Source organism: Epinephelus lanceolatus, chromosome 7 (genome assembly GCF_041903045.1).
Source record: "Epinephelus lanceolatus isolate andai-2023 chromosome 7, ASM4190304v1, whole genome shotgun sequence".
Classification (NCBI taxonomy): domain Eukaryota; kingdom Metazoa; phylum Chordata; class Actinopteri; order Perciformes; family Serranidae; genus Epinephelus; species Epinephelus lanceolatus.
In genome coordinates this window covers 38,028,151-38,042,272 of record NC_135740.1, presented here as the reverse complement: position 1 = coordinate 38,042,272, position 14,122 = coordinate 38,028,151, and the positions used below count along the sequence as shown (strand labels likewise).

The window sequence follows — 14,122 nt, the reverse complement described above, 5'->3', positions numbered from 1 at the left end:
CTCTCTACGCCTACACTGAAAGCCTCTTCCATGCGCCTACTTGAAAAGCCTAAGGTGGAGAGAGCACATCTCTCTGCCCTTCCATGCGCCTACATGGAAAGCCTAAGGCAGGGATAGCAGCAGCAAAGACCCCCTAGCAACAGAACAGAGCAGCATCAATGACAAACAGAGATGACAGTGATAAGTCAGACACAGCATGAAAAGGAGGAGCTGGGGTGGAGGCAGGTTGTAAAGCAGCTTGCAGAGGAAGCAGCAACAGTGGGCAGGCCAGAGCAGTTTAAATAGGGCACTCTGAATGAGATTTTCCAGCTGGTATCATATAAAGGAATCATGTGATCTATCAGCTGACTCCCTCCCATCAGTCAGCTGCTCCATCAGTTGATTGGGCTATTTGCAATCAGCTGATGTAGCTGGGATGTGAGCTGAGCGTGACATTGTGTCCTGTCTGAACTAACGCTATGCTCAGTAATATATTCACTGCTTTACCTTACTGTCAGACAGTGATTTCCAACGGGAAAATTAAGCAGTTATATGCTCTCCTCAAAGCCAGACTCTATTGGGAAAAACAGTGATTTAACATTGCTGTACACAGGAGATGCTGGTCTATTGCTGCCTTGAAGAGTTATTTGCTTTGTGATGTTGTATGACTTTGGTGTTTAAAAGGGTTTGTTCGGATTCACACACAATTACTGTTTGGAGGAGGTGTAAAACAAAAAGTTTGTTTTCATGCAAGCACAAATTCACATGCAGTTAAAACAGAATACCAGCACTTACAGCATACGTTGGACTTGGTCCCAGTGTTGTGGCTGGGCATTCCAAAATACTTGTCGAAAAGATGTGGCCACCCATTATTATCCCCTGGAAGAGAAAATATGACAGAGACAGCAGTTATTTCCTCCAAAACCAAACGTCTTTCATTAAATACATTTTAAGGCCATTCAAATGTTCCAATCTGTCACACCAAAGGGCAAAGAATCCACACATTCTCTCACTCCTCGCTCTTTCGTGATACACAGATCTTTGCCTCGTGTTGCTGTAGACGAGATGAAGTTCATCCTGTTTCTTCATGATGGCTATAGGTATATTCAGTATCTAACGTGAGAATTGCTCCTGCATGTAAAAAAAGCAGAGTGTTCCAGAACAAGAATGCTGTGATGTACAGGAAAGGACTTTTTAAGTTTGAAGGTCTTTTAAACCTTTGAAGTGCAAAACAAACATCACTCCAACTGCCTTGGCAGAAGGAGATACATTTGGAGGCACACAACTGGCCTTTGGCTAAGCCCCGCCCCTTTGTGATGGTCTGACAAGCTGTCGGAGTAAGCATGGAGCCCACACTGTAACTAACTGCACTCCCTGAAGAAATATTATCATATTTTTGGAAAAATGAAAGAGTGATTCCAGAGAGAAGCAGACAGAGGGGTCTACAGTCTGTGTTTGAAGGATATATCCAGGATGTCAAACTGACTCAGCAGCAACAACAGGTTAAAAAGACAAAGATAGTTAGAAGCTAAAGCCGAACTATAGGCTACAGATCACAGTGTAAAAGTGAACCACCACATCACTGCTGATCGCCACACAAGACAATGAATATAAAGGGAAACTTGCTGATATTGAACCAGCTGTGTGGCATCACAGTGTGTGCAGATGAACGCTATACTGCTGGATGGGCAGGGATCTCCGGGGAAGTCAAACACTGTTCATCTGCACACACTGCGATTTTCCCTGCTTCCCGTCGCTGGTTCCTGTACAGCAGGGTTGGTCTTTGTTTCACTGTTTCACTGTTATAATCATTAAAAAGCAAAAGCAACATGTGTATACATTCATTAGGCTGTATCTTCAGCTAGCTAGCTAACCCTACACTTCTCAGGGTTTGATTTTGGTTTTGGAACAGGGAAGAAACGTATATATTTTTTTCCAACCTACAGTACAGGCCAAAAGTTTGGACACACCTTCTCATTCAATGCGTTTTCTTTATTTTCATGACTATTTACATTGTAGATTCTCACTGAAGGCATCAAAACTATGAATGAACACATGTGGAGTTATGTACTTAACAAAAAAAGATGAAATAACTGAAAACATGTTTTATATTCTAGTTTCTTCAAAATAGCCACCCTTTGCTTTGATTACTGCTTTGCACACTCTTGGCATTCTCTCCATGAGCTTCAAGAGGTAGTCACCTGAAATGGTTTTCCAACAGTCTTGAAGGAGTTCCCAGAGGTGTTTAGCACTTGTTGGCCCCTTTGCCTTCACTCTGCGGTCCAGCTCACCCCAAACCATCTCGATTGGGTTCAGGTCCGGTGACTGTGGAGGCCAGGTCATCTGCCGCAGCACTCCATCACTCTCCTTCTTGGTCAAATAGCCCTTACACAGCCTGGAGGTGTGTTTGGGGTCATTGTCCTGTTGAAAAATAAATGATCGTCCAACTAAACGCAAACCGGATGGGATGGCATGTCGCTGCAGGATGCTGTGGTAGCCATGCTGGTTCAGTGTGCCTTCAATTTTGAATAAATCCCCAACAGTGTCACCAGCAAAACACCCCCACACCATCACACCTCCTCCTCCATGCTTCACAGTGGGAACCAGGCATGTGGAATCCATCCGTTCACCTTTTCTGCGTCTCACAAAGACACAGTGGTTGGAACCAAAGATCTCAAATTTGGACTCATCAGACCAAAGCACAGATTTCCACTGGTCTAATGTCCATTCCTTGTGTTTCTTGGCCCAAACAAATCTCTTCTGCTTGTTGCCTCTCCTTAGCAGTGGTTTCCTAGCAGCTATTTGACCATGAAGGCCTGATTCATGCAGTCTCCTCTTAACAGTTGTTCTAGAGATGGGTCTGCTGCTAGAACTCTGTGTGGCATTCATCTGGTCTCTGATCTGAGCTGCTGTTAACTTGCGATTTCTGAGGCTGGTGACTCGGATGAACTTATCCTCAGAAGCAGAGGTGACTCTTGGTCTTCCTTTCCTGGGTCGGTCCTCATGTGTGCCAGTTTCGTTGTAGCGCTTGATGTTTTTTGCGACTCCACTTGGGGACACATTTAAAGTTTTTGCAATTTTCCGGACTGACTGACCTTCATTTCTTAAAGTAATGATGGCCACTCGTTTTTCTTTAGTTAGCTGATTGGTTCTTGCCATAATATGAATTTTAACAGTTGTCCAATAGGGCTGTCGGCTGTGTATTAACCTGACTTCTGCACAACACAACTGATGGTCCCAACCCCATTGATAAAGCAAGAAATTCCACTAATTAACCCTGATAAGGCACACCTGTGAAGTGGAAACCATTTCAGGTGACTACCTCTTGAAGCTCATGGAGAGAATGCCAAGAGTGTGCAAAGCAGTAATCAGAGCAAAGGGTGGCTATTTTGAAGAAACTAGAATATAAAACATGTTTTCAGTTATTTCACCTTTTTTTGTTAAGTACATAACTCCACATGTGTTCATTCATAGTTTTGATGCCTTCAGTGAGAATCTACAATGTAAATAGTCATGAAAATAAAGAAAACGCATTGAATGAGAAGGTGTGTCCAAACTTTTGGCCTGTACTGTATGTAAAGTAACGAGTTACCAATTAATATAATGAGTTACCAAACAGGTGCTGATAAAAGTGGTGACTCTACAAATGTGACAGGTGCTGCTCTGCTGTAGGGTCACTTGCACATCTTTCTGGTTTTGTGCTACACTGTATAACTATTGGACTGCAGTTTTACAATGACTCTCAAAAGTCTATTCCAGAGACTTTGAACCCAACCACAACCTCAGACAGTGGGCCAGCAGGAGATTTCATGCACTTAAACGATCACCAATGAGAGTGGAGCTAATTTTTTGTTTTCAACTTATGGGAAAAACTTTTGACACTCGTACTTCATAATTTTTTGTTTATCAATAACTTTGTCTGAGTTACTTTTTCTGGCATACAGAGCAGGCAGCTAGATTTGGAGTCCAACCTGCATGACGTAACTGCAGCCAGCAAACGCTAGCTAGCATCATTATATGTGAGCGCTAATGCTACCCTTACACTTACAAAAGGTCACCATACCTTTCAACAAAATGTTGTAGAGACCAAACAAGTTGCAAAGCCATAGCTGGTATATTCCCAGTAACATTACTACTTATCCTCACTACATGTTGAGCAGTGCCATTGTGATGTCCCTGGTGCTCTGTCCATCACAGACCAAACAGCTGTGCTCAGTGTTGCTAACTCTGTTCAGTTAATATCGTCCCTCTGTCAGTATCTTAATGTGCGATTGGTTCGACTGATATCGTACGCTGCATCGTTTGCCTGTCAATGTAAACTTTAAAATATGATTTTAGAATTATGTGCATGAATTTCGAATTGCAACAAATAGAATATAATTGAGAAAAAATAGTCTTCACAACTTTAGAAATCGGGGTCCTCCCTTTATAGGGAGAGGAGCAGATATGTGGGCTTGGCCCTCCACCTACCGGGCCATCTTTGTGTGTTCTGCAGAGACCTCTGAGTTGCTCTATGACATACAGATCGCTCTGCACTCAGGGATGGTGGTTGCTAAGAGACTTATTTTTCTCATATGGAAGTCTACCACTCCACCCTGTTTTGTACACTGGCTCAAGGACATGTCCATAATACAGTACTGCATCTGCACAAATCCAACGCACAGAATAGATCTGAAAGAATTTGGGGATCTCTCTTGGTACAGTGTTACATCACCCTGCAAACATAGGGACTCTGCCCTGCCTGGCTACATGAGTGGGTCTGATGTTGAACTAGATTGATTTATTCATTTACCTTGCTCTCGAGATGTTACATTTTTGAAAGATTATTCATTTAATTTTGTAAACTGATTGGCAGCCTTTTGTGCTCTGTGTGCCTCTTTGTTTTGTTTTGCACGTGCTTTTAATATATCCTGTCACTGGAAAATAAAGTATTTATTCATTATTTTGAAGAGCTGTATTCTGCTCAAGGTGGAAAAGCCTCTACGGTAACATTTTACATGAAGTATCTACTCACTGTTTAAATCGCTCCTGAAACCTGGCATCTCTTACCCCTCACAACAGTAACATTACTAGGTCTGCAAAGTCATCTAGTGGGCTGGATTGGACCCTTTGGCGGGCCACTTCTGACACCCCTGATCTATACAATCAGCAGAGTTTCAAGATAGACACCAAGGTTAGTATCATCAATTCAGTATCTGACCAAATCTCCCCTTCTGTTCCTGAGATATGATGTTGTGTAATGGCCAGAAAAGTGTTATTGCAGAACATCATGATGTCAGAGTGAAGCTGACCTTTGACCTTTTGAATATAAAATGTCATAACTTAATCATTATATCCTATTTGACATTCGTGTGAAATTTTGTCATAATTGGCAAATTAATTCTTGAGTTATAGCCAAAGACATGTTTTGTGAGGTCACAATGATCTTGACCTTTGACCTATAATGACTAAAATTCATTGTTAAGTCCAAGTGAACGGATGGACAACCTGAAAACATAATGCCTCTGGCCACAGCTATCGATGGCGTGGTGAAGGAAATCAGGAGCCGACAGCACCCATCTTTAGTTATTTGCTCCCCCGTCTCCACTAATATTTTAATCATGGTCGGGTCACCTCCCAGCAGAGTGTTTTTTCTCATTACAATTGCTGTTGGTGTATCATCTGACGTGTTTCCTGGAATATCTCAGTTAAATGTTGCTCAGCCTGTGCTTACTTGGTAAACATCGCCATTCCCTTGCGGTCACACAAGGGAACAAATAAGTGCCAGGTCAACACAAATTATGTTAATAAGGGTGGTGATCACAGGCATATGTGATGCAAACAGCTGCCAAGTCAATGTCAGATCTCAAGAACAGAGCAAAGTGGACTGAATGCTTCAAAAGGTGAACAAGGACAAACAGTGATCACACTTCTTTTAAAACATAAAACAAGTTTATGTTACATTAAAGGAGCCACTAACAGAAGACACGTTAGACTAAAATGCCATGACGAATGTCTTAAACACATGAGCATTCAGTGATGAAGAACAAAAAATGCAAATGTCACACACTACAAGATCCTTCACAAATCCCCACTGAGTAGGTCTGGTCTCCAAAGTATTTTTGTTAAGAAAACAAATGAGAATTTGAAAGGGTAATGACGAATTACCATGAGCGAAACAGGATTTCTTGTTGTTGCTGGCACGTGTTCACGAAATAGCTTGCTTCCATACGTCTTTAATATTTGTAGCCTGTTTCCTCTCTGTTGAAACATCGACTTTGTTGTCTGTGTTAAAGTTCCAATTGACCTATGGCTAAGTCCCGCCCTCAAACGCGATGAGCCAATCACAATGCGTATAGCCATTCCCATACACTCGGACATTCTCTGCCTGGACGTTCATTGAAATGCATTACAGGAAGTCAGTTTTGTTCGGTTTTATGAGCTTTTTCGGAGATTTGAAGTTTACGGTGTGCATGAGGTACATGCAACTCTGACACAAGGTATCCTGAGAGGCTGGGAGACGAGGTGTTTTTTTTAGTCTTTAAACCACATCTCAACCGAGAAAAGTATCTCCTTTGGATAAAGTTGTGTGGTAGACAATCAACTCAACGTGAATAAGATTAACAAGGATGTCTACCTGTCTATCTGTTCTAAGGTAAGTCAACATTGTGTTTGAGGCAACATATTGTCACTTTGCTGGAAAGAAATATAAAGTTATCTTCAACATCTCTAGCTAACGTTAGCTAAAGTTAGCCTAACATTAGCTCCTAGCTGCGTTGTTCATCATGTCACCTTGTTTGCTGGGAGTTCATTAGCCTGTTTTGTTCTAGTTTTGTACTTTGGTGATCGTACATCATTGTTAGCTGTTGTCCAAAGGGCTCTAGTTAAGCTAACGTTAACTTCTGGAGCTTAGCTTCATTAACTTATCTGTAATAATCGCAGAGATAACAAAGGTTGGCAAACGTTATGCTGAATGATTCAGTGTAAATACTGCAGCACCAAACTAACGGAGAGACACTCTTGGTAAAAAGGCCGTTATCCTTTTCTCATATTCTGAGCCAAAAACCTTAACTTCAGTGGCACTTTAACTTGTTGTCTTTGATGGTGACGGCAACGAGATGCGGTCCACAAGCGTACACTGTGACCTGTAAATTTTGGCTTGTAATTCAAGTTTTTCATCGACCTTCTCAACAATAAAATGATTAATATATCCCTCCAATACGTAGTTTAGGCCCTTTTGGTTACTTCTCAATGACATCTGATCGTTATGTCCCCAGAAATCATCAACTGCCTCCTGCGAAATGCCGTGTACTGTGACACCTGCCATAGCGCCGGTCACTGAATGTTGATAGTTTGTCTGAGTGAGTGGAGGGGGGCGTGGCTTAGCCATAGGTCAATTGTCACAGGTGACCCCTCCCCCAGGTTTCCCCCATCTTGCACTTTCATTGGCTGTAGCTCACAGACATGCCTAGATAATCAATCTGTCAGATATCTGGGATGTGTCTGCAATTCATTAATGACGCCTTCTGCTCTTGTCTTTGAACAGTTAACAGTTAAACCAACGCTTGTTGGGTGGTTGACTAGACACTACCAACTTACCACCACTCTGATGTCAGGTCACACTGTGATTGGCCAGTGGGGTGGTGTGAAGGGAGCCAGGGTTTAAACCTTTCTCTCTTGCTCTGTTTTTTCATTCTTGACACAACTATTTCTGTCACTCTTTTCATCTGAACAATTGTGTGAATGCCTTCCAAAAGAGACTTTCTGGATGTTGTAGTGTAGCCAGTCAGAACAACTAAAAACACTTCTGATGATATCTGACATGGTCAGACAACACATCTTACTAACTAGTTCTGACGGAGCAGAAACCAGACCTTAAGGCTCATTTATACTCCCCTGACATACATAAATATATTGGTCCGTGTCAAACATTGTAAACATCACTGCCCTCATACTTTGATGCGCACTTTATGGTGACATACATACATCCACTAGGTGGCACTTGAGAGCAGATCTTAAACGTTTCGCATAACAACGAACAAGGCGATGGTGGATACGGTTGTAATATTGTACCTTTTAACAGAGGCACCGTAGTAGACGGTGGTGGTCTGTGCAGCCATTACTTATATCTCAACATGTGGATGGAGAAATCATTTTACTTTTATACTAATTGGTTCCGTTCAGTAATTATTTAAATGTCTTTGTTGTCTCCTGCAGTTGTATCTCGTTTGAACTACGCTATGCTGCCTCCACTATCTCTGGTGGTTTCTGTTTCGTCCATATCTGCAAGCTTTCAGGAAATGTTCACAAATACAGACAAATACTCTGCTGAGGAAGACTGTAAGATGTAGCTGAAAGCTTGTACACAGAGTTAAGATCTTTTTCTCCTACGATTGTCAAGGATGAACCTTCACACTGAACTTTAAATGTCTTGCTTTGTTCGGACAAATCCCAAAGACACTAAGTTTACACTAACACAAAACACAAATGATTACTTTCCTTCAGCACGTCGCTTGATATAAACTGTACAAGGACTATGCCGGAACATTTAAAAATTTGAGATGTGCTTCTCCCAGGACAGTACAGAAGTGAGCCTTTGGAGCAGCTTTCGAGGTGGTCGGACCAAACTGCTGAAATAATCCTTCAATGTGCTCTGGCAGACGAACAACACATCGCAGCCTAGACTCCAGAGAGGACATCTCACAAGTAATTTTCCATCTATCCATCAGTTTTCTTAAAACCCTGGTTGCTTTATGTTTTTCAGCCGGAAACTAATCACTGTGCTGCTGCTGTGTCTCCAGTTACTATCATTCATCTTTATGAGCCAGCTGTTTCATAAATCCGTGCTATAGTGTATCATATATATAACTATCATAAGTATATGGAGGAAATTAATGTGTGAGCTTTTTCTTTGGTTACAGATCAATCACAAAGCTTGAAAAACTGCCCTTGCTCATAATATTCAAGCTAAAGAGGAAGTAATTAACAATTACAGCGATAATGACAATAATCTCACACCACTCATGAGACTCTATTGTGTGGCCTGCGGGAAGGGCTTCACCTTTTTAATTAAAATAGCTCTTGGACAATTACCTCATTGAATTAATTCCCTATAATAATAATAATAATGTCATCACTACGTTTTGAATTCTTGCAGTCATTACTATCAATTATATGAATCATTCAGGTTCAGTGCTCATGCTGAAATAGAAAGAAATCGGCCAAACAATCACCTGAAATAACTCTCGCACAGACTTTGAACAGAGCTCTATAGGTGATGGAGAGTTCACATGATCTGCATGCACATTCAGTGCTGCCTACTTACAAAAGACTACACTGGGTGTCAACTGAAATGCAGATCATGTCGACTCACTTATATGGCGGTGGAGTGGAAAGTGTTCTCCAACCAATCAAGGACTGGGCCGTTAAAATCTCATTAAAATATTGTCTGATTGGAAATGCCTTTTGTCTCCATTAACATTCAACACATAGTCAGTCTTACAGCTTACAGAGTTTTACGTGCCATTTGTATAAAGGAGCATAAAGTGGATTGGCTGTACGTGACATTACATTACAATTTAGTCCTGAAGTGTCTGTTAAGAGATGGAGTTCTCCTCATCTGTGAGGTTGACCAGGTTAAGTGTTGTTTTTCTGGAGAAAACTCATTACCTCCATCAAGGAGGGCACATATTTGTGCATTTGTTTTTTTGATTGTGTGTTTGTCTGTTTGATTGTAAGCAGAATTATATAAAAGCTTCTGGTCCAATTTTCTCCTCTTGCCACCATGGCTCTCCTGTGCACGTCTAACGGGTAGTACGCAGTGCACAGCAGTGGTGATAATCCAGCCAGTAAGGACATAAATTGTTGTAGTTTGCTGCTACAAGAAATCTTTAAACAAACTTCAGATGATCCAAAATGCAGCAAGACGTCTACTCACCAAGACTAAACATCAACAACACATTACTCCGGTTTTGAAGGCTCTCCATTGGCTTCCCGTTCATTTTAGAATTAATTTCAAAATCTCCTAATGGACCAACTTCTGACTATTTATCTGATATGTTGGTCAAATACATTCCCTCTAGATGCCTGAGATTCTCCACCTCGGGTCTATTAAATGTCCCCCAGAGTGGCACTAAAAAGTATGGTGATGCGTTCTGTCATTGGCCTTCGTCTCTGGAACGGCCGTCCAGAGGATGTCAGACTCTCTGATTCAGTGGACACCTTCAAACAAAATCTTAAAATCTGTACTTTTAGACTTGCATCTCTGTAACTTTTATTTGCTTAATTGGCATCAAACCTAATTATTCTTATTATTATTATTATTATTATTATTATTATTATTATTATTATTATTATTATAATATTATTAATAATATTACATTAATGTTACAAATGTCATATACTGCACCTTCAGCATTGCAAGATATGGCATTTTGCCCTGGCAAAGGTCTGTGCTCTCAAGTGCCCTTATAGTTTTAGTTTGTTTCATTCTAGATTTTCTTTTAAAAAAGGAGGGCTTTGGTTTTACATCAGAAAAAATGTTACTTCTCTTGGATATACAAACAAGACAGAGTCTACAGCCACAGTACCAGCTCCATGAGGCTGCACTTGTCCTGCTGACATGCTCACAGTAGCAATGTTGACATGCTCAGAAGTTGCAGGTATAATGTTCGCCATGTTTACAATCATATTTTAGCACGTAAGCACTAAACACAAAGTAAAGCTGAGGATGATAGAAACGCCAATAATGTTGCAGGTTGAACTGACGATGGCCCTAGATAACACAGAACTATCACCAACGTTATAACAACTGATGCTGTGGGCGACATGAATATGAACCAAAGATATCTCACTCCAAAACATAAAATGCTAGCCTCATTGTGGCACTAAAGGAGCAGTTAGGGGATGTCCAAAGTCATTAGCAGTCATTGTCTCAGCACCATGTGCTGTAACTAAAAGAAATAAACGAAGTCTGTCTCAGTGACATGTTCTAATTGCAACTTGGACCTTCCTCAAATTGGGTGTCTATGCTAAGAAGATGGAGGAGCCAATATTCCACTGAAGCTTTTAATCATTTGCACTGTGGTCTGATAAAAAATACAATACAGACCCCATAATTAGTGGGATGCTGAGACACACTAGAATCATTTATCAGATACCCTCATTTTGTGACTTTGGGTTATTTTCAGTGGAATTTCAATTTAAAAGAGAAAATACAAAAGCAATTTTGCTCCAGTCACAAAGGGAGGTCGCTGTCGGTGGGAGTAAAAGGAGCAATTAGCCAATAAAAGAGGAGGATAAGAAGAACACCTCTGTTATAAACAAAGGAAGTTCCAAACTATACAAATAAAAGTCATTTCAAATGTTTAATGGGGTACAGAACACATTTCATTATCTGTTTGGCCCTCAGGATACACATGGTGTGTCTTGGTAGTACAGGTTGAACATAAATAAAGCTGTTTATAATGACTCTACAGGGTACATTTAAAGAATGCACATGTTGGCTTGGGACTTTGAATCTGTGTAAAAATAACAGATATTCAATATTCCGTAGCACAAAATATATCCTAGTGTATTGTTATTTAGTAGCAGTATTATTTTTTGGCCATGCTAACAGTGTGGCTATGGGGGTCCACCACTTTAGTCCAGACTGGAATATCTCTGCAACTAGATATTTGCTATAGATACTCAAAGCCCCTTGAAGATAAAGTCTTATGATGAGGCCCTGATTTTTCCTCTGGAGCCACCAGCAGGTCAAAGTTTCACTTCAATTAAATATCTAAACATCTATAGGATGGTCTGGCACATATTTTGTAGATATTCATGTTCCCGTGGATAAATTTGGAAGTTTGGTGATCACCTGAGTTTTCTGTAGCACCACCATAAGGTTGAAATGTTTGTTTTTTAGTAAATTTGTGTTACAGACACTTATGGTCCCCAGAGGTTGAATTGCATAAACTTAAATCCCCTGACCTTTTATGTAGTGCCATCATCAGGTCATAATTTTTAGTTTGTACAAAACTTTGGTTTATGACAAAATAAATGCAAAACTAATAATATTCTCATCAGCTGTATTTTTTGTTTAGTATTAATTATCAAATGTTAGCATGCTAACACACAAAACTAAGATGGAGAACATGGTAAATATATCTTTTAAACGTCAAAATCTTAGCATTATCACTGTGAGAATGGTAAGGTTTCTGATACCATGCTGGAAACTGATGCAGTATGGAGGTTATCCAGGTTATTTTCCAGCACCTGTACAAAGGCAAGCAGGATGCCAGTTCAGCTGGTGCCAATTCTTCTCCATCTTTCTCCCGTTGTTTACTGATTGTTTACAGTTGAAAACCTCAACCTGGCTAACTAGCAGCTAGCTTGCTAGAATTTGGCAGAGGGACAGTTTACAGACCGGTGAGTTGATTTCCGCATCCCAATGAGTGACTTGCAGCCACATGTCACCACTGTCCAAGGCCACTTACAAAAAGCAATCAATCAATCAATCAATTTTTATTGAACATGTTAAAACAAAATAAAAACAAAATCAAGGCAGAATAAGGAATAAAGCCTACACACAAATAAAAAAAACAACAACAACCAAAAAAAACCAAACAAACCTGTAATCAACAGGCAACAAAGCCTTATCAGTTTGGAAAACAATACATCTGCCTATATTCAATTTATCACCCAAACATCATGTCCAAAAGGGATAGGAAGACGTTATAAGAAACTTTTCTAGTCCTACCCCTTTGTCTATCTGCTTTAATATTTAGTGCAAAAAAACAAACAAACAAACAAAAAAAACCTAATAAAGTTTATCTACGAAATGCTTTTCCTTGTGCAAGTCCATTTAGACCTAAGTGCAATAACCAAGATCAATTTCCTGTAGGCCTACCAACAACAGCCCATACCTACCAAGAAGACTACAAACAACAACAACAAGTCAAAACAAAAACAAGACATAAGCCATTACTGTTCCATCTCATATGCTTGCAGTATCTTCATTTTGTACAGTCTCTTCAGTTTGGATATATTATTACATGCTTTCAACTCATCACTACAATCATTCCACAGAGTAACTCCCCTGACTATGATATTTCATATTAGTCCTGACTCGCGGTTTCTTGAACATGAAGCTTCCCCTCAAACTGTATGCACTCTCTCTTATTTGGAACAACCCTTGGATACCAGCTGGTAGATGGCAGTTTTTAACCTTGTACATAAATTGAATTGTTTTGAAGTCAATTAAATCTCTAAATTTTAATGTTTTCAATTTAATAAAAAGTGGATTTGTCGGCTCTCTATATTTTGTTTTATTTACAATTCGTATAGCTCTTTTTTGCAGGATGAATATTGGGTCAATGTTTGTTTTGTATGTATTCCCCCACACCTCCACACAGTAGCACATGTATGGTAGAATGAACGAATGAATGAATGAACAATATAATGTGTAAAGGGAAGCTTGGTTTATGAGGTCTTTGGCTTTATTGAGTATTGCAATTGATTTAGATATTTTAGTTTTTATATAATGTATAGCACCACCAAGACTTGTAAAATACACATAAAAGCCTAACTTTAGCACAATTTAAGTGGAGCTGACAGACAGGCAACTGGGAAATTTTAGCCTCTGAGGGCTTAAACGGTGGCAGCCAAATGCTGGGGAAGTTTTTGTGGACCAACTGACCAACCAACAGAGCGAGCTATAGAGCCGCTGGTCACAGCTAAAAAAAAGGGTTCATGTATAGCCCGTGTATACGTAATTGGAGACCAAACACCAATCTATGAAACAGTTCATGAATGGAGTTCATCATGAAAGCATTTTAATTACACGCAGCAGTGCTTGACAACTGGAGGTTTGTCATTAAAGCCATAGCGCAAAGAGTGCTGGGGCAGTAAAACCCTCATTTACTATAAAGCCTTGTTCAGTGTTTTACATTTTAGTGAGTAGCAGTTGGTCTACTTCAAACGGTGCCAGTGGGAGGTCTCTATCACATCCGTTGCAGTGTGGGTGTGTAATGCAAATCTCACAAAGCGCAGTTGCTATGAATACTTTACCTCATCAGCAATGACAAAAGAAGCTATGACAAAAAAGACAGCAGTGCTGGCACTGATAAGCTTCCCATTGATATGGGTTTGGATATAGAGCACACAAATTTCAAACCGTGAG

General features: G+C 40.2%; 1 protein-coding gene across 2 annotated transcripts in view; it reads right to left on the bottom strand.

Annotated features, from left to right (window-relative positions):
* Positions 1–14,122, bottom strand: part of rxfp1 (relaxin family peptide receptor 1) — a 145,596-nt gene that overhangs the window by 67,273 nt on the left and 64,201 nt on the right. For both annotated transcript variants that reach the window (XM_033633738.2, XM_033633739.2), the window contains one exon: positions 775–858. In XM_033633738.2, coding sequence (XP_033489629.2) covers positions 775–858 — 84 coding nt within the window. The remainder of the gene's footprint in view (positions 1–774; positions 859–14,122) is intronic.